The sequence below is a fragment of the Eucyclogobius newberryi genome, unplaced genomic scaffold (genome assembly GCF_026437365.1).
Source record: "Eucyclogobius newberryi isolate DKJ021-1_F unplaced genomic scaffold, fEucNew1.0.hap1 SCAF_3, whole genome shotgun sequence".
NCBI classification, from domain to species: domain Eukaryota; kingdom Metazoa; phylum Chordata; class Actinopteri; order Gobiiformes; family Gobiidae; genus Eucyclogobius; species Eucyclogobius newberryi.
The window spans coordinates 42,109,202-42,134,335 of NW_027315945.1; the positions used below are offsets into that span (position 1 = coordinate 42,109,202).

The window sequence follows — 25,134 nt, forward strand, 5'->3', positions numbered from 1 at the left end:
TGTGTGTGTGTGTATGTGTGAGTGTGTGTGTGTGTGTGTGTGTGTGTGTGTGAGTGTGTGTGTGTGTGTGTGTGTGTGTGTGTGTGTGAGTGTGTGTGTGTGTGTGTGTGTGTGTGTATGTGTGTCTGTCTGTGTGTGTGTGTGTGTGTGAGTGTGTGTGTGTCTGTCTGTGTGTGTGTGTGTGTGTATGTGTGTCTGTCTGTGTGTGTGTGTGTGTGTGCGCGTGCGTCTGTCTGCTGCGCGCGCACGCTCCAGACGCTCGGGTCACGCGCCCAGACGCCAGACATAACAGGAAGTGAGGCAACTCCAGCACGCGCTAAAAATAATAGAAAATAAAAGTGCGGCTCAGACCATGAATCACGTGCCCTGGCGGCGGACGGCGGTACTGCAGCTCCACACACGTGTCCCAATGAATCCACTTGATCCACAGATGTCTCTGCGGGAGGGACATGTCCCTCCAACTGAGACATGCTCCTCCCACAGAGACATAAAGACCAGACCTTAAAGTAGCTCCTCCCACAGAGACACAAGGTTCTGAGCCTCATTTATCAGTCGAGGGGGCGAGCAGGTGGCGGACCCTTGAGCACCTTAAAAATGCAAACTTGTTCTGTGTCAGATCAGGTTTGATCAAACAAGTGATTGTTACCATAGCAACACATTGTTAGCTAAAAGATGTTAGCATTCGTTTTGTTTGTTTTGTCCAAACTGATCCTCAGGTTTGGCTGTTCAGACCCAGCTCCAGAACCAGCTCCAGAACCAGCTCCAGAACCAGCTCCAGAACCAGCTCCAGACCCAGCTTCAGCTCCAGACCCAGCTCCAGAACCAGCTCCAGACCCAGCTTCAGCTCCAGAACCAGCTTCAGCTCCAGAACCAGCTCCAGACCCAGCTCCAGAACCAGCTCCAGAACCAGCTCCAGAACCAGCTCCAGAACCAGCTTCAGCTCCAGAACCAGCTCCAGAACCAGCTCCAGAACCAGCTTCAGCTCCAGAACCAGCTTCAGCTCCAGACCCAGCTCCAGACCCAGCTCCAGACCCAGCTTCAGCTCCAGAACCAGCTTCAGCTCCAGAACCAGCTCCAGCTCCAGAACCAGCTCCAGAACCAGCTTCAGCTCCAGAACCAGAACCAGCTCCAGACCCAGCTCCAGAACCAGCTCCAGAACCAGACCCAGCTTCAGCTCCAGAACCAGCTTCAGCTCCAGAACCAGCTCCAGAACCAGCTCCAGACCCAGCTCCAGAACCAGCTCCAGAACCAGCTTCAGCTCCAGAACCAGCTTCAGCTCCATAACCAGAACCAGAACCAGCTCCAGAACCAGCTCCAGACCCAGCTCCAGAACCAGCTCCAGAACCAGCTCCAGACCCAGCTCCAGACCCAGCTTCAGCTCCAGAACCAGCTTCAGCTCCAGAACCAGAACCAGCTCCAGAACCAGCTCCAGAACCAGCTCCAGAACCAGCTCCAGAGCCAGCTTCAGCTCCAGAACCAGAACCAGCTCCAGACCCAGCTCCAGAACCAGAACCAGCTTCAGCTCCAGAACCAGAACCAGCTCCAGAACCAGCTTCAGCTCCAGAACCAGCTTCATCTCCAGAACCAGAACCAGCTTCAGAACCAGTACCAGAACCAGCTCCAGAACCAGGACCAGCTCCAGAACCAGCTCCAGAACCAGCTCCAGAACCAGCACCAGAATCAGCTCCAGAACCAGTACCAGAACCAGCACCAGAACCAGCTCCAGAACCAGCTCCAGACCCAGCTCCAGAACCAGCTCCAGACCCAGCTCCAGACCCAGCTTCAGCTCCAGAACCAGAACCAGCTCCAGACCCAGCTCCAGAACCAGCTCCAGAACCAGCTCCAGAGCCAGCTTCAGCTCCAGAACCAGCTCCAGACCCAGCTCCAGAACCAGAACCAGCTTCAGCTCCAGAACCAGAACCAGCTCCAGAACCAGCCTCAGCTCCAGAACCAGCTTCATCTCCAGAACCAGAACCAGCTTCAGAACCAGTACCAGAACCAGCTCCAGAACCAGGACCAGCTCCAGAACCAGCTCCAGAACCAGCTCCAGAACCAGCTCCAGAACCAGCACCAGAACCAGCTCCAGAACCAGTACCAGAACCAGCACCAGAACCAGCTCCAGAACCAGCTCCAGAACCAGCTCCAGACCCAGCTTCAGCTCCAGAACCAGCTTCAGCTCCAGACCCAGCTCCAGAACCAGCTCCAGCTCCAGACCCAGCTCCAGACCCAGCTCCAGAACCAGCTCCAGACCCAGCTTCAGCTCCAGAACCAGCTTCAGCTCCAGAACCAGAACCAGCTCCAGAACCAGCTCCAGAACCAGCTTCAGCTCCAGAACCAGAACCAGCTCCAGACCCAGCTCCAGAACCAGCTCCAGAACCAGACCCAGCTTCAGCTCCAGAACCAGCTTCAGCTCCAGAACCAGCTCCAGAACCAGCTCCAGACCCAGCTCCAGAACCAGCTCCAGAACCAGCTTCAGCTCCAGAACCAGCTTCAGCTCCATAACCAGAACCAGAACCAGCTCCAGAACCAGCTCCAGACCCAGCTCCAGAACCAGCTCCAGAACCAGCTCCAGACCCAGCTCCAGACCCAGCTTCAGCTCCAGAACCAGCTTCAGCTCCAGAACCAGAACCAGCTCCAGACCCAGCTCCAGAACCAGCTCCAGAACCAGCTCCAGAGCCAGCTTCAGCTCCAGAACCAGAACCAGAACCAGCTCCAGACCCAGCTCCAGAACCAGAACCAGAACCAGAACCAGAACCAGCTTCAGCTCCAGAACCAGAACCAGCTCCAGAACCAGCTTCAGCTCCAGAACCAGCTTCATCTCCAGAACCAGAACCAGCTTCAGAACCAGTACCAGAACCAGCTCCAGAACCAGGACCAGCTCCAGAACCAGCTCCAGAACCAGCTCCAGAACCAGCTCCAGAACCAGCACCAGAACCAGCTCCAGAACCAGTACCAGAACCAGCACCAGAACCAGCTCCAGAACCAGCTCCAGAACCAGCTCCAGACCCAGCTTCAGCTCCAGAACCAGCTTCAGCTCCAGACCCAGCTCCAGAACCAGCTCCAGAACCAGCTTCAGCTCCAGACCCAGCTCCAGACCCAGCTCCAGAACCAGCTCCAGACCCAGCTTCAGCTCCAGAACCAGCTTCAGCTCCAGAACCAGCTCCAGACCCAGCTCCAGAACCAGCTCCAGAACCAGCTCCAGAACCAGCTCCAGCTCCAGAACCAGCTTCAGCTCCAGAACCAGCTCCAGAACCAGCTTCAGCTCCAGAACCAGCTTCAGCTCCAGAACCAGCTCCAGACCCAGCTCCAGACCCAGCTCCAGACCCAGCTTCAGCTCCAGAACCAGCTTCAGCTCCAGAACCAGAACCAGAACCAGCTCCAGAACCAGCTCCAGAACCAGCTTCAGCTCCAGAACCAGAACCAGCTCCAGACCCAGCTCCAGAACCAGCTCCAGAACCAGACCCAGCTTCAGCTCCAGAACCAGCTTCAGCTCCAGAACCAGCTCCAGAACCAGCTCCAGACCCAGCTCCAGAACCAGCTCCAGAACCAGCTTCAGCTCCAGAACCAGCTTCAGCTCCATAACCAGAACCAGAACCAGCTCCAGAACCAGCTCCAGACCCAGCTCCAGAACCAGCTCCAGAACCAGCTCCAGACCCAGCTCCAGAACCAGCTTCAGCTCCAGAACCAGCTTCAGCTCCAGAACCAGCTCCAGACCCAGCTCCAGAACCAGCTCCAGAACCAGCTCCAGAGCCAGCTTCAGCTCCAGAACCAGAACCAGCTCCAGACCCAGCTCCAGAACCAGAACCAGCTTCAGCTCCAGAACCAGAACCAGCTCCAGAACCAGCTTCAGCTCCAGAACCAGCTTCATCTCCAGAACCAGAACCAGCTTCAGAACCAGTACCAGAACCAGCTCCAGAACCAGGACCAGCTCCAGAACCAGCTCCAGAACCAGCTCCAGAACCAGCACCAGAACCAGCTCCAGAACCAGTACCAGAACCAGCACCAGAACCAGCTCCAGAACCAGCTCCAGACCCAGCTCCAGAACCAGCTCCAGAACCAGCTCCAGACCCAGCTTCAGCTCCAGAACCAGCTTCAGCTCCAGAACCAGAACCAGCTCCAGACCCAGCTCCAGAACCAGCTCCAGAACCAGCTCCAGAGCCAGCTTCAGCTCCAGAACCAGAACCAGCTCCAGACCCAGCTCCAGAACCAGAACCAGAACCAGCTTCAGCTCCAGAACCAGAACCAGCTCCAGAACCAGCTTCAGCTCCAGAACCAGCTTCATCTCCAGAACCAGAACCAGCTTCAGAACCAGTACCAGAACCAGCTCCAGAACCAGGACCAGCTCCAGAACCAGCTCCAGAACCAGCTCCAGAACCAGCACCAGAACCAGCTCCAGAACCAGTACCAGAACCAGCACCAGAACCAGCTCCAGAACCAGCTCCAGAACCAGCTCCAGAACCAGAACCAGCTCCAGAACCACACCCAGAACCAGCTTCAGAACCAGCTCCAGACACAGTGTATTACACTGTAACAGAAAATATCTACAAAAAGAACCTTAAATATGAAAATTGGACCTGGATTCGACCTGTGAAATGGCCTGAAAAACGTGTTCTACAATAATAAAATGAAATATAGCCACAAGCGGCAATGATCGGCCCTCGCCACGCCGCAAGAGGAGGGGGCGTGGCTAACGCGCCCCAATGGTCCTTTTGTTACATCTACTGCTGAATCTGTGACGCTGTCACATCTTCTCCCCTTTGTTTTACATCAAAAAGCTATTTTATTTTGAATTCTTGGCAAAATGTGCAGCTTTGTCCCACAGACACCGTGACTCTTTGAATGAAAATGTGTTTAACTTTGATGGTCCTGAAGATGAGTCTCACCACATTTCATCAGGTTCATATGTCTAACGCCCTGAGGGGGAGGAGTTTGTGAAAGTCTAAAGTGTAAACATGTTCTGGCGATTTCCCCATTGGAATAACATGGAAGGTTTTGGTCATCGCTACGGCAACGACATCACAATTATGACATGAGTCATTGACTTTTTTGATGGGGCCAAAATTGAGTTTTGTGTCAAATTTCATATAATTTCGCAAAACTAAACATTAAACCTCCATATAAAATCTGTAGGGGGCGCTGTGGCTCCAAATTAATTTATTTTACTTCAAGTAGGTTTAGGGCAAAGAGTTTAACAACTGATTCTAATTTGACGCAATTCGGACTTTATCTGCGCAAACGGCAGAAATGTTAAATTTGGGAGATTTCTGAAATTCTTGCTACAGTTTGTGGCTTCGCCGCACGAGACCGTGACAGGGTCAATGTCATTTGAATAACTTTTCATGTCCCACGCCTCAGCACCATTTTCACACAATTCAGCTTTTTAGGGCCGACGCCCTGAGGGGGAGGAGTTTGTAAAAGTACCACGTTTGGAAAAACTCCGAAGTCATGTTTAGCCATTTTTGAACCAATATGGCCGACATTTGGTTGGGCGGACGGTGTTGCCGTAATAATATTTTTTACTTCTCTTGTCACCATCTGCCTCTGCGCCAAATTTCATGATTCTACGATTTTTTTGGGTCATTTCCCATCTCTCAATGCATTTTTGGTACATTTGGGGCTGACGAGCAAATTCTTTTTATTTCAGAAAAGGGAAATAGCCAAAATGTAGAGGCACGATTTTTAGAGGTGTGAACATTTTTGTGACTTTTCGTCAATGTCACTGGGTGAGAAATAGGGGCGTGTCCCGAGAAGAAAGAAAGAAGAAGAAGAATAATATTCTGATGCGAAAACAACGTTTCCCATTTTTCAAATATCATAAACTATACATTTTCCTCCCTCATGGTGTGGCTCCCTGGTCACTGACGCCCACTTTGTGTTTTTGGCCCTCTAAACAGTAATAATGTTACATTTTTGCATCACATGTTTATATGAACTGAACATAAAGAGATGGAACGTATTCGTGAGACACTTTGCACAAATGAGTGCTTTATATGTAAAGTGCTCGTTTAGTGCCACTTTTGCAGCGTTTACAACGGTAATGTTCCATTTTCCTACTATTAATTAGTCTGCACGGGGCGAGCGTGAGGAGGAGTGTTAGTGAGTGTTTGGAAGTGGGCGAGCGCTTCGCGCTCGATTTCGTGCGCACTACGTGTGCACTTTCGCAGCCGTGCTTCACACGGCCTTACGAGATTAATAGGCCTCTCGCCAGCTTGTGGCGCTCGGGCCTAATAATGTGCTCAGGCTTTTTGTTTATTGAGATATTCATGGGAAAATAAAGATCTTTTAGCGTCTCCTGCCCATTCAAAAGATGTAAAATGTGGATTCGAAAACTTTGATTTGTATATTACACTAATTTAACTCAAATATAAATGATGTAACTGTGACTTAATACTCACCTCCACTCTCATGATTATATTACATTAAAAAAATCATAACATAATAAAGTTTATGTCAAATAAAATGATGAGCGTTGCTTTGTGTTGATCTCAGAGCTTCAGCTGCGGCACAAACACAAAGTCTGCGTCACTTTTCAACATCTTTAGCCTCATTTTAGGCTCATTTAAGTCATTCTTCTCACCTGACGAGGCTACGTCACCCACGCGGGGCTCGTGTACGACGTCATCTTTATCTCCCGGAAACAAAAAGAACACGAAACAGCGGCGCGGATCGTGGCTAACAGCTAACGGCGAGGCTAACTGCTAACAAGTGAGCTAACGCTAGGCTAACGCTAAGCTAATGCTAAAGTAACAGGAGCCTCGTGCGACTCGCGGTGAGTTTATGCACATTTTCAGTCTGTAATTCACGTGTTTCTTTAAGTTTAGTGAAATTACAGATTATTATTGGACGGAAATGTTTGATTTTGTTCGGCTTTTGTCAAGTTTATGTTTCTGTACTTGACCTTCAGTGGATTCAAGGCGTGTTTCTGGAGTTTAGACTGTGTTTGTTGCACTTTGTCTGAAGCTAGACGTTTCAGGCTTTTGGTGATGTTTAGGGCTTTAGGTCACATTTTAGGTTTTTGGTGACGTTTAGGTCATGTTTCAGGCTTTTGAATACATTTCAAGCATTTGGTGGCGTTTCATGCTCTTGGTGACGTTTCATGCTCTTGGTGACGTTTTTTGGTGACGTTTCATGCTCTTGGTGACGTTTTTGGTGACGTTTCATGCTTTTGGTGACGTTTTTGGTGACGTTTCATGCTTTTGGTGACGTTTTTTGGTGACGTTTCATGCTTTTGGTGACGTTTTTTGGTGACGTTTCATGCTCTTGGTGACGTTTTTGGTGACGTTTCATGCCTTTGGTGACGTTTCATGCTCTTGGTGACGTTTTTGGTGACGTTTCATGCCTTTGGTGACGTTTCATGCTTTTGGTGACGTTTTGGTGACGTTTCAGGCTTTTGGTGACGTTTCGACATTTCAGGCTTTTGGTGACGCTTTTGGTGAAGTTTAGGGCTTTAGGTCACATTTTCGTTTTTTGGTGACGTTTCAGGCTTTTGATGATGTTTATAGCGACGTTTCAGGCTTTTGGTGACGTTTGCACTTTGTCTTGAGCTAGAACCTTATTTAAGCAGAACCCAGTGAGATCGAGGCCCGCGTTTCAGTTCACAGGAGACGTTTGTGCAGAAAGACCTCACCTTTGACCTCATTCGACCTCAATCTGCTCTGAGGTCTTTCTCTGCACACATGCGTGAGCCTAAACACCTCAAACATGGTGAAACGTCTCAGATCTCGAGGCGATTCTACTTCATATTCATGACACGTTTCTAACGTTTGGACTAAATCGACTCTAAAACTCATAGAAAAGCCCAAAACAAAACTGTGACATGAATAAAACTCTTTATTCATAAATATTCTGCAGAAGTTTCAGTCACAGATTGAAACAGTTGTTTCATGGATAAAGTCGTTAAACGACTTCATTTAAAATAGAAATCAGTGTTTTCGGTGGAACGTTAAAAAAGCGTGACTGAACATGAAACGACGATGTAAACATTTGATTTTGTGTCTCGGCCCGTGTGACACTGATCGTGACGTTTCACACTTTTGGTGCTGGACTCACTTTGAAGACTTGAAATGGAGAAGCCCAGACCACTTTACCTCGAGAAGAACACCACACAGTCACTGAACGACCGGTGAGTTCATCACACGACCTACTGTCCTACTGTCCTAGTGTCCTACAGACCTACTGTCCTACTGACCTAGTGTCCCACAGACCTACTGTCCTACTGTCCTAGTGTCCTACAGACCTACTGACCTAGTGTCCTAACAGACCTACTGTCCTACTGACCTAGTGTCCCACAGACCTACTGTCCTACTGACCTAGTGTCCTAACAGACCTACTGTCCTACTGACCTAGTGTCCCACAGACCTACTGTCCTACTGACCTAGTGTCCTAACAGACCTACTGTCCTACTGACCTAGTGTCCCACAGACCTACTGTCCTAGTGTCCTACTGTCTTACAGTCCTACAGACCTACTGACCAACAGACCTACTGTCCTAGTGTCCTACAGACCTACTGTCCTATCCTACAGACCTACTGTCCTAGTGTCCTACAGACCTACTGTCCTACAGACCTACTGTCCTAGTGTCCTACTGACCTACTGTCCCACAGACCTACTGTCCTAGTGTCCTACAGACCTACTGTCCTACTGTCTTACAGTCCTACTGATCTACTGTCCTATAGGACCTACAGACCTACTGTCCTACTGTCCTACAGACCTAGTGTCCCACAGACCTACTGTCCTAGTGTCCTACTGTCTTACAGTCCTACAGACCTACTGACCAACAGACCTACTGTCCTAGTGTCCTACAGACCTACTGTCCTATCCTACAGACCTACTGTCCTAGTGTCCTACAGACCTACTGTCCTACAGACCTACTGTCCTAGTGTCCTACTGACCTACTGTCCCACAGACCTACTGTCCCACAGACCTACTGTCCTAGTGTCCTACAGACCTACTGTCCTACTGTCTTACAGTCCTACTGATCTACTGTCCTATAGGACCTACAGACCTACTGTCCTACTGTCCTACAGACCTACTGTCTTACAGTCCTACGGTCCTACAGTTCTACAGACCTACAGTCGTACTGTCTTAGTTCTACAGAAATACAGACCTACAGACCTACTGTCATACAGACCTACAGACCTACTATTCTACAGACCTACAGACACAGTTCTACAGACCTGTCTTACAGACCTACAGACATACAGTTCTACAGACCTGCTGTCCCACAGACCTGCAGTCCTACAGACCTACTGTCCTACAGACCTGCAGTCCTACAGACCTGCAGTGCTACTGTCCTACAGACCTGCAGTCCTACAGACCTACAGTTCTACAGACCTGCAGTCCTACTGTCCTACAGACCTGCAGTCCTACAGACCTACTGTCCTACAGACCTGCTGTCCCACAGACCTGCAGTCCTACAGACCTACTGTCCTACAGACCTGCAGTCCTACAGACCTGCAGTCCTACAGACCTGCAGTGCTACTGTCCTACAGACCTGCAGTCCTACAGACCTACTGTCCTACAGACCTGCAGTCCTACAGACCTACAGTTCTACAGACCTGCAGTCCTACTGTCCTACAGACCTGCAGTCCTACAGACCTACAGTTCTACAGACCTGCAGTCCTACTGTCCTACAGACCTGCAGTCCTACAGACCTACAGTTCTACAGACCTGCAGTCCTACTGTCCTACAGACCTGCAGTCCTACAGACCTACAGTTCTACAGACCTGCAGTCCTACAGACCTACATACATGCAGACCTACTCTTCCTACAGACCTACAATTCTACAGATCTACTGTCCTGCAGACATGCAGTTCTACAGACCTACTGTCCTACTGTCCTACAGACCTGCAGTTCTACAGACCTAGACCTACATGAGTCTCTAAATGTCCCTCTGTCCCTCAGGTTCTCAGAGGTCTTCTTGCAGCATTTGACCCGGAGGAAAGTTCTGTTTAAGATGAATAAAAAGCCAATGGTTCTGCGTCTCTGGAACGTCCCCCGAATGTCCACGTCTCAGGTCAGACAAGTGTGTGTCCTCATGTCCACGTCTCAGGTCAGACAAGTGTGTGTCCTCATGTCCACGTCTCAGGTCAGACAAGTGTGTGTCCTCATGTCCACGTCTCAGGTCAGACAAGTGTGTGTCCTCATGTCCACGTCTCAGGTCAGACAAGTGTGTGTCCTCATGTCCACGTCTCAGGTCAGACAAGTGTGTGTCCTCATGTCCACGTCTCAGGTCAGACAAGTGTGTGTCCTCATGTCCACGTCTCAGGTCAGACAAGTGTGTGTCCTCATGTCCACGTCTCAGGTCAGACAAGTGTGTGTCCTCATGTCCACGTCTCAGGTACAGTCCAGGTCCTTTCATTGAAATAAAGGGAGAAAATGTCAGATTAAATTGTCAAATACTCGTCTTCTCCTGGATGGAATCTTTTGATTGGTTCTCGTGGATCGTCAGCGTCGCAGGATAAAGAACACGCCACATTCTTCTCTCGGGTCAAAAGCTTTGCCTTTATTAACCACTTGCTGAACACTGTTTAGAGCCCTGTCCTGCTGTGTCTCTGTCCTCCTGCAGGATTGTTTAGAGCCCTGTCCTGCTGTGTCTCTGTCCTCCTGCAGGATTGTTTAGAGCCCTGTCCTGCTGTGTCTCTGTCCTCCTGCAGGATTGTTTAGAGCCCTGTCCTGCTGTGTCTCTGTCCTCCTGCAGGATTGTTTAGAGCCCTGTCCTGCTGTGTCTCTGTCCTCCTGCAGGGTTGTTTAGAGCCCTGTCCTGCTGTGTCTCTGTCCTCCTGCAGGGTTGTTTAGAGCCCTGTCCTGCTGTGTCTCTGTCCTCCTGCAGGGTTGTTAAGAGCCCTGTCCTGCTGTGTCTCTGTCCTCCTGCAGGATTGTTTAGAGCCCTGTCCTGCTCTGTCTCTGTCCTCCTGCAGGGTTGTTTAGAGCCCTGTCCTGCTGTGTCTCTGTCCTCCTGCAGGATTGTTTAGAGCCCTGTCCTGCTGTGTCTCTGTCCTCCTGCAGGGTTGTTTAGAGCCCTGTCCCGCTGTGTCTCTGTCCTCCTGCAGGGTTGTTTAGAGCCCTGTCCCGCTGTGTCTCTGTCCTCCTGCAGGGTTGTTTAGAGCCCTGTCCTGCTGTGTCTCTGTCCTCCTGCAGGGTTGTTTAGAGCCCTGTCCTGCTGTGTCTGTCCTCCTGCAGGGTTTAGAGCCCTGTCCTGCTGTGTCTCTGTCCTCCTGCAGGGTTGTTTAGAGCCCTGTCCTGCTCTGTCTCTGTCCTCCTGCAGGATTGTTTAGAGCCCTGTCCTGCTCTGTCTCTGTCCTCCTGCAGGGTTGTTTAGAGCCCTGTCCTGCTGTGTCTCTGTCCTCCTGCAGGGTTGTTTAGAGCCCTGTCCTGCTGTGTCTCTGTCCTCCTGCAGGGTTGTTTAGAGCCCTGTCCTGCTGTGTCTCTGTCCTCCTGCAGGGGGCGCTGAAGAGGAGCAGTGTGTGGACTCGGATCGGCTGGAAGAACTCCTGGAAACTGGGCGTTTGGAACTTCAGGAACAAATACAGACGTGTTGCTCGCTTTAACCCCGCCCCCAGGAGCAGGTTCGGCCCCGCCCCCAGGAGCATGTTTAACCCCGCCCCCAGGAGCAGGTTAAGCCCCGCCCTCAGCCCGCGGGTCATATTTCCCCCAAAGTCTCAGTTCAGCTTCAGCCCAAAATGTGAGTTATACACAACAGACGTACAACAAACACACAACAGACGTACAAGAAACACACAACAGACGTACAAGAAACACACAACAGACGTACAACAAACACACAACAGACGTACAACAAACACACAACAGACGTACAAGAAACACACAACAGACGTACAAGAAACACACAACAGACGTACAAGAAACACACAACAGACGTACAACAAACACACAACAGACGTACAAGAAACACACAACAGACGTACAAGAAACACACAACAGACGTACAACAAACACACAACAGACGTACAACAAACACACAACAGACGTACAAGAAACACACAACAGACGTACAAGAAACACACAACAGACGTACAACAAACACACAACAGACGTACAACAAACACACAACAGACGTACAAGAAACACACAACAGACGTACAACTAACCCAGACACACACAGTAAGTAAAGTTTCTCTAACCCTAACCCACACCCTCACCCCCCACACCCTCACCCCCCACACCCTCACCCCCCACACCCTCACCCCCCACACCCTCACCCCCCACACCCTCACCCCCCACACCCTCACCCCCCACACCCTCACCCCCCACACCCTCACCCCCCACACCCTCACCCACCATCACTGTATTTAGTGTTTAAAACTTCTGTACTTCAGTGTGGCCAAAAGAGGGCAGTGCTGTGTCAGATTAATGCTGATTCTTTTTCTTTCCTACAGGGGGCGCTCTAAGAGGAGTCCTGAGGAGGAGGATGCGTCTGGGACAGGCTCGTCCTTTCAAAGGTTCGTCTTTATATTTCAGAAATAAAGTGATCACATATCTAGGGGAGCGCCCAGCCACCCATTTGGACCACGATCTTGTCTTTTGGGCCATTGCTCAAAGCTCATGACCAGAAGAGAGAGTTGGAACATAGACTGACCAGTAAATCGAGAACTTCACCAGGCTGAGAACATGGTTCAAACTCCATGTTCCTCACGATACGCTTGAGTCTGCCGAGTGTCCGGTGACCTCCTCTGCCGAGTGTCCGGTGACCTCCTCTGCCGAGTGTCCGGTGACCTCCTCTGCCGAGTGTCCGGTGACCTCCTCTGCCGAGTGTCCGGTGACCTCCTCTGCAGAAGATTCAACTCATCACAGTTCATCCAGGCTGATGAAGAGCCATTCATCTAGTAAAGAGCATTCCTCAGGCAGTTGAGGAGCATCTGAATCTCCAGGTCAGAGTCTGAAACTGAAACACTCCTGAGAAGAGTGGAACTAAATACTGCTCATAGTATAAGTAGTGTTTATCAGAGGACAGAGTCATACTTCCCCCAGAGTTGCTGCTAGGGCAGCGGAGCTGAAACTGAAGCTTTATATTTCTGTTCATAACTGGCCTGAACATAGGTCATTTAAAGAGGAACGTTTTAAGCCTGGACTTAAATGAAGAGACTGTGTCAGCATATTTAACATGGGTCGGGAGCTGATTCCATAACACAGGAGCTTGGGAGCTAAACGCTCTACCTCCTACTGTGCTTTTAGAGACTCTTGGCACCACCAGAAGGCTCTACCTCCTACAGTACTTTTAGAGACTCTTGGCACCACCAGAAGGCTCTACCTCCTACAGTACTTTTAGAGACTCTTGGCACCACCAGAAGGCTCTACCTTCTACAGTACTTTTAGAGACTCTTGGGACCACCAGAAGGCCGACATTCTGAGAACGAAGAGCTCTGTTTGGATGATATGGTTCTAGAGCATCTTTGAGGTGGGAGGGGCCATGTCATTTATGGCTTTGTAGGTCAAGAGTAGAATTTTAAATGTGATTCTAAACTGGACAGGAGCCAGTGAAGAGACTCCAGCACCGGTGTAATGTGCTCTCTTCTGTTTGTTCCTGTTTGTAATCTTGCTGCTGCATTTTGAACCAGTTAAAGCTTTTTATGGAGCTTTTAGGACCTGCTGTGAGCAGGAGTTACAGGAGAATCTAGTCGTTACAAATGCAGGAGACGTTTCAGCTTCACTTTTAGGCCGGATTCTTCTGATTTTGGCTCTTGTTGCGCGAATGGAAATAGTCTGTTTTACAAGCTTGATTTATATGAGCTTTAAATGAGAGCTCCTGGTCAAATAAGACTCCAAGGTTTCTTACAGTAGAACTGGAGGCAACACTGACATTGTCCAGTGTGACTATCTGCTCTGATAGAGCGTCTCGTACATGTTTAGGACCAGCACAATGACCTCGGTTTGTTCAGGGTTAAGAAGCAGGTAGTTTAGTGTCATCCAGGTTTTTATCTCCTTCACACAAGCTCTAAGTCTGTACTTGATCGCTCTGATCAGGTTCATTGATAAATACAGCTGAGTGTCATCTGCATCTGACCATGTGACCTGACCATGTGACCTGACCATGTGACCTGACCATGTGACCTGACCATGTGACCTAACGGCAGCATATAAAGAGGAAACAGAACTGGACCCAGTACTGACCCCTGGGCCTCTGAGGGAGGGGCCTCAGACACCTACATCACATTCTGACCTCTGCAGTAGAATGTTGTGGTCGATGGTCAAACGCTGAGGTCAGAACCAGGATTGAGACTGTGGTGGGCTCTGAACCCTGCTGTGGGCCCCAGTGTCCTGGCCCCCCAGTGTCCTGGCCCCCCAGTGTCCTGGCCCCCCAGTGTCCTGGCCCCCCAGTGTCCTGGCCCCTGTGGGGAGTACGAGGAGAACAGTCCCTGGTTAGTGCAGTGTCCAGTACCAGAGGAGACGCTTGGTCAGGACAGTTGAACCTCTGCTCGTCAAAGCTGTAAAACATGCAATACTTTGTCCTTTTTAGGAAAATCTGTGCAGAGCCGTCTGGGCGTGGCAACAATGGGGCGTGGTCTGGAGAAGAAGTGGGTTCCCTCTAAAAAGCAGCTGGACGCAGAACTGGACGAGTACATGTCCAAGACCAAGAGCCGCCTGGACGAGCAGCTGGACCAGTACATGTCCCTGTCCCGCAGTCGCCTGGACGCCGAGCTCGACGAGTACATGGCCATGGCACCAGAGGGGGGCGTGGCACCAGAGGGGGGCGTGGCACCAGAGGGGGGCGCTCTGTGGCAGTGACACCAGAGGGGGGCGTGGCACCAGAGGGGGGCGCTCTGTGGCAGTGACACCAGAGGGGGGCGTGGCACCAGAGGGGGGCGCTAAACCGGGACTAAACCGGGTGATGTAGACTTGTGTTTGCCCCGGGTGCCCTCCCGTTGCCCCAGGTGCCCTCCCGTTGCCCCAGGTGCCCTCCCGTTGCCCCGGATGTCCTCCCGTTGCCCCGGATGTCCTCCCGTTGCCCCGGATGTCCTCCCGTTGCCCCGGATGTCCTCCCGTTGCCCCGGATGTCCTCCCGTGGTGTCTCATTTTGTGATCATGACTTGGGTTTGTGGCAGTTTCTTTCACTGGAGATTTTACTTTACAAATACTTAAAGTGTCGGAGGAGAAAATGTTGAGAAAAGTTTGAGTTGAAGAATTGTTCAGGTTTGAATTTTGTCTGTTTTAAAATAAACCTGTTTTTTACTCCTGTGACTCATCCCGGGTTCACTGCGTCTGACCCACGTCTGATCTCACGTCTGACCTGGCTTCTGACCCGGCCTCCTCCAGGTAAGAGCGGTCATATGCCACGCCTCCTCCAGGTAAGAGCGGTCATATGCCACGCCTCCTCCAGGTAAGAGCGGTCATATGCCACGCCTCCTCCAGGTAAGAGCGGTCATATGCCACGCCTCCTCCAGGTAAGAGCGGTCATATGCCACGCCTCCTCCAGGTAAGAGCGGTCATATGCCACGCCTCCTCCAGGTAAGAGCGGTCATATGCCACGCCTCCTCCAGGTAAGAGCGGTCATATGCCACGCCTCCTCCAGGTAAGAGCGGTCATATGCCACGCCTCCTCCAGGTAAGAGCGGTCATATGCCACGCCTCCTCCAGGTAAGAGCGGTCATATGCCACGCCGCCTCCAGGTAAGAGCGGTCATATGCCACGCCTCCTCCAGGTAAGAGCGGTCATATGCCACGCCGCCTCCAGGTAAGAGCGGTCATATGCCACGCCTCCTCCAGGTAAGAGCGGTCATATGCCACGCCTCCTCCAGGTAAGAGCGGTCATATGCCACGCCTCCTCCAGGTAAGAGCGGTCATATACCACGCCTCCTCCAGGTAAGAGCGGTCATATGCCACGCCTCCTCCAGGTAAGAGCGGTCATATGCCACGCCTCCTCCAGGTAAGAGCGGTCATATGCCACGCCTCCTCCAGGTAAGAGCGGTCATATGCCACGCCTCCTCCAGGTAAGAGCGTTAATGTGCCACGCCTCCTCCAGGTAAGAGCGGTCATATACCACGCCTCCTCCAGGTAAGAGCGGTCATATGCCACGCCTCCTCCAGGTAAGAGCGGTCATATGCCACGCCTCCTCCAGGTAAGAGCGGTCATATGCCACGCCTCCTCCAGGTAAGAGCGGTCATATGCCACGCCTCCTCCAGGTAAGAGCGGTCATATACCACGCCTCCTCCAGGTAAGAGCGGTCATATGCCACGCCTCCTCCAGGTAAGAGCGGTCATATGCCACGCCTCCTCCAGGTAAGAGCGTTCATGTGCCACGCCTCCTCCAGGTAAGAGCGGTCATATACCACGCCTCCTCCAGGTAAGAGCGGTCATATGCCACGCCTCCTCCAGGTAAGAGCGGTCATATACCACGCCTCCTCCAGGTAAGAGCGGTCATATACCACGCCTCCTCCAGGTAAGAGCGTTCATGTGCCACGCCTCCTCCAGGTAAGAGCGGTCATATGCCACGCCTCCTCCAGGTAAGAGCGGTCATATGCCACGCCTCCTCCAGGTAAGAGCGGTCATATGCCACGCCTCCTCCAGGTAAGAGCGGTCATATACCACGCCTCCTCCAGGTAAGAGCGTTCATGTGCCACGCCTCCTCCAGGTAAGAGCGGTCATATGCCGCGCCTCCTCCAGGTAAGAGCGGTCATGTGCCACGCCTCCTCCAGGTAAGAGCGGTCATGTGCCACGCCTCCTCCAGGTAAGAGCGGTCATGTGCCACGCCTCCTCCAGGTAAGAGCGGTCATGTGCCACGCCTCCTCCAGGTAAGAGCGTTCATGTGCCACGCCTCCTCCAGGTAAGAGCGGTCATATGCCACGCCTCCTCCAGGTAAGAGCGGTCATGTGCCACGCCTCCTCCAGGTAAGAGCGTTCATGTGCCACGCCTCCTCCAGGTAAGAGCGGTCATATACCACGCCTCCTCCAGGTAAGAGCGGTCATATGCCACGCCTCCTCCAGGTAAGAGCATTCATGTGCCACGCCTCCTCCAGGTAAGAGCGGTCATATGCCACACCTCCTCCAGGTAAGAGCGGTCATATGCCACGCCTCCTCCAGGTAAGAGCGTTCATGTGCCACGCCTCCTCCAGGTAAGAGCGGTCATATGCCACGCCTCCTCCAGGTAAGAGCGGTCATATGCCACGCCTCCTCCAGGTAAGAGCGGTCATGTGCCACGCCTCCTCCAGGTAAGAGCGGTCATATGCCACACCTCCAGGTAAGAGCGGTCATATGCCACGCCTCCTCCAGGTAAGAGCGGTCATATGCCGCGCCTCCTCCAGGTAAGAACGTTCATGTGCCGCGCCTCCTTCATGTGCCGCGCCTCCTCCAGGTAAGAACGTTCATGTGCCGCGCCTCCTTCATGTGCCGCGCCTCCTCCAGGTAAGAACGTTCATGTGCCGCGCCTCCTTCATGTGCCGCGCCTCCTCCAGGTAAGAACGTTCATGTGCCGCACCTCCTTCATGTGCCGCGCCTCCTCCAGGTAAGAGTGTTCTACAATTACAAACTTGACACAAACGGGCCAAATGTTGAGTCGAATCTGAAATATAATGATGTTAAACCCGTCACATGAACTTTGACCCCAATTTTAACCAAATAAACAAATCCTAAATACAAACTTGACAAATCCATTAAAGAATTTTTTTTCAAAAATAAATATTTGCTCCTGAAAATAGTGAAAATTAAAGCCGCAAGCGGCAATGATCGGCCCTCGCCACGCCGCAAGAGGAGGGGGCGTGGCTAACGCGCCCCAATTGTCCTTGTATTACATCGACTGCTGAATCTGTGATTCACTTTGTTTTACATGAAAAAGACATTTTATTTTGAATTCTTTGCCGCACAGACACCGTGACTCTTAGAATAAAAATGTGTTTAACTTTGATGGTCCTGAAGATGAGTCTCACCACATTTCATCAGGTTCATATGTCTAACGCCCTGAGGGGGAGGAGTTTGTGAAAGTCTAAAGTGTAAACATGTTCTGGTGATTTCCCCATTGGAATAACATGGAAGGTTTATGTCATCGCTACGGCAACGACATCACAATTATGACATGAGTCATTGACTTTTTTGATGGGGCCAAAATTGAATTGTGTGTCAAATTTCGTAAAATGTCTCAAAACTAAACATTAAACCTCCATATAAAACCTGCAGGGGGCGCTGTGGCGCCACATTCATGTATTTCACTTCAAGTAGTTTTAGGGCAAAGAGTTTAACAACTGGTTCTAATTTGAGGCAAACGGCAGAAATGTAAAATGGACATTTCTGAACTTGCAGCTCCAGTTTGAGCCGCTCAGAGACCGTGACAGGGTCAAAGTCATGAAAGAACTTTGGACGTCCCACGCCTCAGCACCATTTTCACCCAATTTCAGCTTTTTAGGGCCGACGCCCTGAGGGGGAGGAGTTTGTGAAAGTACCACGTTTGTAAAAACTCCCGAGTCATGCTTAGCCATTTTTGAACCAATATGGCCGACATTTGGTTGGACGGACGACGTTGCCGTAATAATATTTGTTACTTCTCTTGTCTCCATCTGCCTCTGCGCCAAATGTCATGATTCTACATCAGATTTTATTTTTGTCATTTCCAACCTCTCGATGCATTTTTGGAGCATTTGTGGCTGAAGAGCCAATTATTTCATTCTAGAAAAGAGAGATAGCCAGAATGTAGAGGGGCGTGTCCTGAGGGGCGTGTCCCGAGAAGAAGAAGAATATTCTGATGCGAAAACAATGTTTCCCATTTTTCAAATATCATAAACTATACATTTTCCTCCCTCATGGTGTGGGTCCCTGGTCACTGACGGGTACTTTTGTTAATTTTGAGTGGGCTCCGCCCACTTTGTGTTTTTGGCCCTCTAAACAGTAATAATGTTACATTTTTGCATCACATGTTTATATGAACTGAACATAAAGAGATGGAACGTGTTCATGAGCTCCTTTGCACAAATGAGTGCTTTATATGTAAAGTGCTCGTTTAGTGTGCACTTTTGCACGGGCTCCGCCCGTTTACAACAGTAATGTTCCATTTTCCTATTACTAATTAGTCTGCACGGGGCGTGCGTGAGTGAAGGAGTGTTAGTCAGTGTTGGAAGTGGACGAGCACTTTCACAGCCGTGCTTCACACGGCCTTACGGGACGTATAGGACGAATAGGACGAATAGGACGAATAGGACGTATAGGACGAATAGGCCTGTCGCCAGCTTGTGGTGCTCGGGCCTAATAATAATGTTTAGTGAGAGTGTGATGTGGCCACTGTCCACACGAGGGCGCTGTTTATGTGAGAGCAGCGTTTCATCCTGTGGGACAATGTCCTGCTGATTTGCCTAAACAAATGAGACGCAAATCAGGACTAAACCAGGACTAAACCAGGACTAAACCAGGACTGAACCAGGACTGAACCAGGACTGAACCAGGACTGAACCAGGACTGAACCAGGTCTAAACCAGGTCCAAACCAGGACTAGAACTGGACTGTAAAATGATAGCTCAGTGACACATTTGTGTTTAATTCTCACATTATTTATAGCTTTTTTTTTTTTTACCCAAATTGCATTGATTTTCAAATGTGCAAAAGGAGTTTAACAATTCTTCACAAACGTGTTGAACTGCTTTTATGGCTCATATTTGAATAGTCAAAGGTGACGGAGCAGAGCGGTGTCGCAGAGACTCGCACATGTGCAGTCCAAAGCGGGGCATCTGGAGTAAAAGAACACGTTTACGTCGCGTGCGTCTAAAGCTAAAAGAAAGTCCCATCGTCTCGTCTCAAACCGTCCAAAACTCCAGCTTCAACCTGAAGAACGCTCCATCAAACAACTGTCCATGGTCCTGAACGCTCCATCAAACAACTGTCCATGGTCCTGAACGCTCCATCAAACAACTGTCCATGGTCCTGAACGCTCCATCAAACAACTGTCCATGGTCCTGAACGCTCCATCAAACAACTGTCCATGGTCCTGAACGCTCCATCAAACAACTGTCCATGGTCCTGAACGCTCCATCAAACAACTGTCCATGGTCCTGAACGCTCCATCAAACAACTGTCCATGGTCCTGAACGCTCCATCAAACAACTGTCCATGGTCCTGAACGCTCCATCAAACAACTGTCCATGGTCCTGCTGGTGCTAGCTCTGATTAGCGCTCATGCTAGTGCTGGTGTCCATCTGAAGATAAAGATCCTTCAGCTCCTGGACCTGACTCAGGACCTCGTGAGCCTGGTTCCACTGGTCCAGGGCCTCGCTGAGCAGCCTCTGGGCCTCGTCTCGGTCCTGGGCCAGGTCTTGGTTCTCTTTAGAGTCCGGGTTCGGTCCCTGGTCCGGCCTGAGTTGCGTCAGCAGCTTCTCCGTTCTCTGGATCTTCTCCTGGATCAGCTCCTGCAGTTGTGAGATGGACCCGGACCTGGACTCGGGACCGTAGCCGGACGCTGGACCGGGACCGTAGCCGGACGCTGGACCGGGACTGGACCTGGACTCTGGACCGGGACCGTAGCCGGACTCTGGACCGGGTCTGGAGCCGTGTGGGATCTGGTCCAAAGACACGCTCTTCTCTGACACAGACTTGAGCCCCGGCGCCACCTGCAGGACAAAGCACAGAACTGCTTGAGTCAGATTGAAGCAGGACGAGGTTCATCAGGCCGATCTCGCCAGGAGCTCGTCTGCTACACTCTGATTGGCAGAAGCAGGTGGTCATCTATGACCGCTGAGGCTGGTCCGGTCTCTACACATCACGGCAGAGGCTGGACACATCAAAACACCAAGATGCGGTCAGCAATAAAAGAGCTGCAGGTCAGTTTGAGGAGCACGAGGGCTTCAGTCCACAGTCCAGTCCACAGTCCAGTCCCACTGTCCTGACCACAATCCTGACCACTGTCCAGTCCATAGTCCTAACCACAGTCCAGTCCACAGTCCTGACCACAGTCCTGACCACAGTCCTAACCACAGTCCAGACCACAGTCCTGACCACAGTCCTGACCACAGTCCTGACCACAGTCCAGTCCATAGTCCTAACCACAGTCCAGTCCACAGTCCTGACCACAGTCCTGACCACAGTCCAGTCCACAGTCCTGACCACAGTCTTGACCACAGTCCTGACCACAGTCCTGACCACAGTCCAGTCCATAGTCCTAACCACAGTCCAGTCCACAGTCCTGACCACAGTCCTGACCACAGTCCTGACCACAGTCCTGACCACAGTCCTGACCACAGTCCTGACCTGTCTGGGCAGAGTGTGTGGTTGTCTTGAGGTCTCGGTCCTGGACCTGAGGTTGACGTCGTCTTCGTGGATCAGATCCAGAGTCAGAGCTCCATCTGAAGACGCTGAGGCCTGTGAACAGGAAAGAGGGAGGGACAGGGTCGGGGACAGGGACAGGGACAGGGACAGGGACAGGGACAGGAGGTTGGGTTATTAGTCGAGTCTTGGCAGAACTGTGTTAAATAACTCGTTGTGTCCAAGAGATGATGAAATCTCTTAAATGTTCTTTAGTTTTGTGACTATCTTTTTTCTTTTTATCTTATCTCTGACTTTGCTCCACATGAGTTGTACCACGGTCAGCAGGTGTCCTCGTGTGGTCAGATGTCCTTGTGTGGTCAGATGTCCTTGTGTGGTCAGCAGATGTCCTCGTGTGGGCAGGCGGCGCGTGTGAGGGATCCTGACCCGGTCTCTGGTCAGATGAGCCAGCTGCACGTCCTGAACGGTCACCTGCAACACACAGTACTCGAGTATTACACACAGTACTCGAGTATTACACCTGCAACACACAGTACTCGAGTATTACACACAGTACTCGAGTATTACACACAGTACTAGAATATTACACCTGCAACACACAGTACTCGAGTATTACACACAGTACTCGAGTATTACACCTGCAACACACAGTACTCGAGTATTACACACAGTACTCGAGTATTACACCTGCAACACACAGTACTCGAGTATTACACACAGTACTCGAGTATTACACACAGTACTAGAATATTACACCTGCAACACACAGTACTCGAGTATTACACACAGTACTCGAGTATTACACCTGCAACACACAGTACTCGAGTATTACACACAGTACTCGAGTATTACACCTGCAACACACAGTACTCGAGTATTACACACAGTACTCGAGTATTACACCTGCAACACACAGTACTCGAGTATTACACACAGTACTCGAGTATTACACACAGTACTAGAATATTACACCTGCAACACACAGTACTCGAGTATTACACACAGTACTCGAGTATTACACACAGTACTAGAATATTACACCTGCAACACACAGTACTCGAGTATTACACACAGTACTCGAGTATTACACCTGCAACACACAGTACTTGAGTATTACACACAGTACTCGAGTATTACACCTGCAACACACAGTACTCGAGTATTACACACAGTACTAGAATATTACACCTGCAACACACAGTACTCGAGTATTACACACAGTACTCGAGTATTACACCTGCAACACACAGTACTCGAGTATTACACACAGTACTCGAGTATTACACCTGCAACACACAGTACTCGAGTATTACACACAGTACTCGAGTATTACACCTGCAACACACAGTACTCGAGTATTACACACAGTACTCGAGTATTACACCTGCAACACACAGTACTTGAGTATTACACACAGTACTCGAGTATTACACCTGCAACACACAGTACTCGAGTATTACACACAGTACTAGAATATTACACCTGCAACACACAGTACTCGAGTATTACACACAGTACTCGAGTATTACACCTGCAACACACAGTACTCGAGTATTACACACAGTACTAGAATATTACACCTGCAACACACAGTACTCGAGTATTACACACAGTACTCGAGTATTACACCTGCAACACACATTACTCGAGTATTACACACAGTACTCGAGTATTACACCTGCAACACACAGTACTCGAGTATTACACACAGTACTAGAATATTACACCTGCAACACACAGTACTCGAGTATTACACACAGTACTCGAGTATTACACCTGCAACACACAGTACTCGAGTATTACACACAGTACTAGAATATTACACCTGCAACACACAGTACTCGAGTATTACACACAGTACTCGAGTATTACACCTGCAACACACAGTACTCGAGTATTACACACAGTACTCGAGTATTACACCTGCAACACACAGTACTCGAGTATTACACACAGTACTCGAGTATTACACCTGCAACACACAGTACTCGAGTATTACACACAGTACTCGAGTATTACACCTGCAACACACAGTACTCGAGTATTACACACAGTACTAGAATATTACACCTGCAACACACAGTACTCGAGTATTACACACAGTACTCGAGTATTACACCTGCAACACACAGTACTCGAGTATTACACACAGTACTAGAATATTACACCTGCAACACACAGTACTCGAGTATTACACACAGTACTCGAGTATTACACCTGCAACACACAGTACTCGAGTATTACACACAGTACTCGAGTATTACACCTGCAACACACAGTACTCGAGTATTACACACAGTACTAGAATATTACACCTGCAACACACAGTACTCGAGTATTACACACAGTACTCGAGTATTACACCTGCAACACACAGTACTCGAGTATTACACACAGTACTCGAGTATTACACCTGCAACACACAGTACTCGAGTATTACACACAGTACTCGAGTATTACACCTGCAACACACAGTACTCGAGTATTACACACAGTACTCGAGTATTACACCTGCAACACACAGTACTCGAGTATTACACACAGTACTCGAGTATTACACCTGCAACACACAGTACTCGAGTATTACGAGCGTGTTAGCGCCCCCTCCATGTGGCGCGTTAGCGCCCTCTCCATGTTGTGTGTTGGTGTGTTAGCGCCCCCTCCATGTGGCTTGTTGGTGTGTTAGCGCCCCCTCCATGTGGCGCGTTAGCGCCCCCTCCATGTGGCTTGTTGGCGTGTTAGCGCCCCCTCCATGTGGCGTGTTGGCGTGTTAGCGCCCCCTCCATGTGGCGCGTTAGCGCCCCCTCCATGTGGTGTGTTGGCGTGTTAGCGCCCCCTTCATGTTGTGTGTTGGCGTGTTAGCGCCCCCTCCATGTGGCGTGTTGGCGTGTTAGCGCCCCCTCCATGTTGTGTGTTGGCGTGTTAGCGCCCCCTCCATGTGGCGCGTTAGCGCCCCCTCCATGTGGCGCGTTAGCGCCCCCTCCATGTTGTGTGTTGGTGTGTTAGCGCCCCCTCCATGTGGCGCGTTAGCGCCCCCTCCATGTGGCTTGTTGGCGTGTTAGCGCCCCCTCCATATGGCGTGTTGGCGTGTTAGCGCCCCCTCCATGTGGCGCGTTAGCGCCCCCTCCATGTGGCGTGTTGGCGTGTTAGCACCCCCTCCATGTGGCGCGTTAGCGCCCCCTCCATGTACCGTGTTGACGTGTTAGCGCCCCCTCCATGTTGTGTGTTGGCGTGTTAGCGCCCCCTCCATGTGGCGCGTTAGCGCCCCCTCCATGTTGTGTGTTGGTGTGTTAGCGCCCCCTCCATGTGGCGTGTTAGCGCCCCCTCCATGTGGCGTGTTGGCGTGTTGGCGCCCCCTCCATGTAGCGTGTTGGCGTGTTAGCGCCCCCTCCATGTGGCGTGTTGGCGTGTTAGCGCCCCCTCCATGTTGTGTGTTGGCGTGTTAGCGCCCCCTCCATGTGGCGCGTTAGCACCCCCTCCATGTTGTGTGTTGGTGTGTTAGCGCCCCCTCCATGTGGCGCGTTAGCGCCCCCTCCATGTGGCTTGTTGGCGTGTTAGCGCCCCCTCCATGTGGCGCGTTAGCGCCCCCTCCATGTTGTGTGTTGGTGTGTTAGCGCCCCCTCCATGTGGCGTGTTAGCGCCCCCTCCATGTGGCGTGTTGGCGTGTTGGCGCCCCCTCCATGTAGCGTGTTGGCGTGTTAGCACCCCCTCCATGTGGCGTGTTGGCGTGTTAGCGCCCCCTCCATGTTGTGTGTTGGCGTGTTAGCGCCCCCTCCATGTGGCGCGTTAGCACCCCCTCCATGTTGTGTGTTGGTGTGTTAGCGCCCCCTCCATGTGGCGCGTTAGCGCCCCCTCCATGTGGCTTGTTGGCGTGTTAGCACCCCCTCCATGTGGCGTGTTGGCGTGTTAGCGCCCCCTCCATGTGGCGCGTTAGCGCCCCCTCCATG

At 51.0% G+C, this 25,134-nt stretch overlaps 2 protein-coding genes across 2 annotated transcripts in view; one reads left to right on the forward strand and one right to left on the reverse strand.

The window, feature by feature from the left end:
• The first annotated feature begins 8,063 nt into the window (after window positions 1-8,063).
• On the forward strand, window positions 8,064-14,750 carry LOC140374314 (uncharacterized). The gene is made up of 6 exons (XM_072461170.1): window positions 8,064-8,122; window positions 9,903-10,014; window positions 11,442-11,682; window positions 12,398-12,460; window positions 14,476-14,693; window positions 14,724-14,750. Exons 1-6 carry the CDS (start codon window positions 8,064-8,066, stop codon window positions 14,742-14,744), a joined length of 714 nt encoding a protein of 237 aa, XP_072317271.1. The 3' UTR covers window positions 14,745-14,750.
• A 5,262-nt stretch (window positions 14,751-20,012) lies between these two features.
• plekho1b (pleckstrin homology domain containing, family O member 1b) overlaps window positions 20,013-25,134 on the reverse strand; it is a 31,210-nt gene continuing 26,088 nt past the window's right edge. The window contains exons 5-7 of the mRNA XM_072460474.1: window positions 21,503-21,658; window positions 21,173-21,283; window positions 20,013-20,535 (exon numbers count right to left, since the gene is read on the reverse strand). Coding sequence (XP_072316575.1) covers window positions 20,086-20,535; window positions 21,173-21,283; window positions 21,503-21,658 — 717 coding nt within the window. The 3' untranslated portion in view covers window positions 20,013-20,085. The remainder of the gene's footprint in view (window positions 20,536-21,172; window positions 21,284-21,502; window positions 21,659-25,134) is intronic.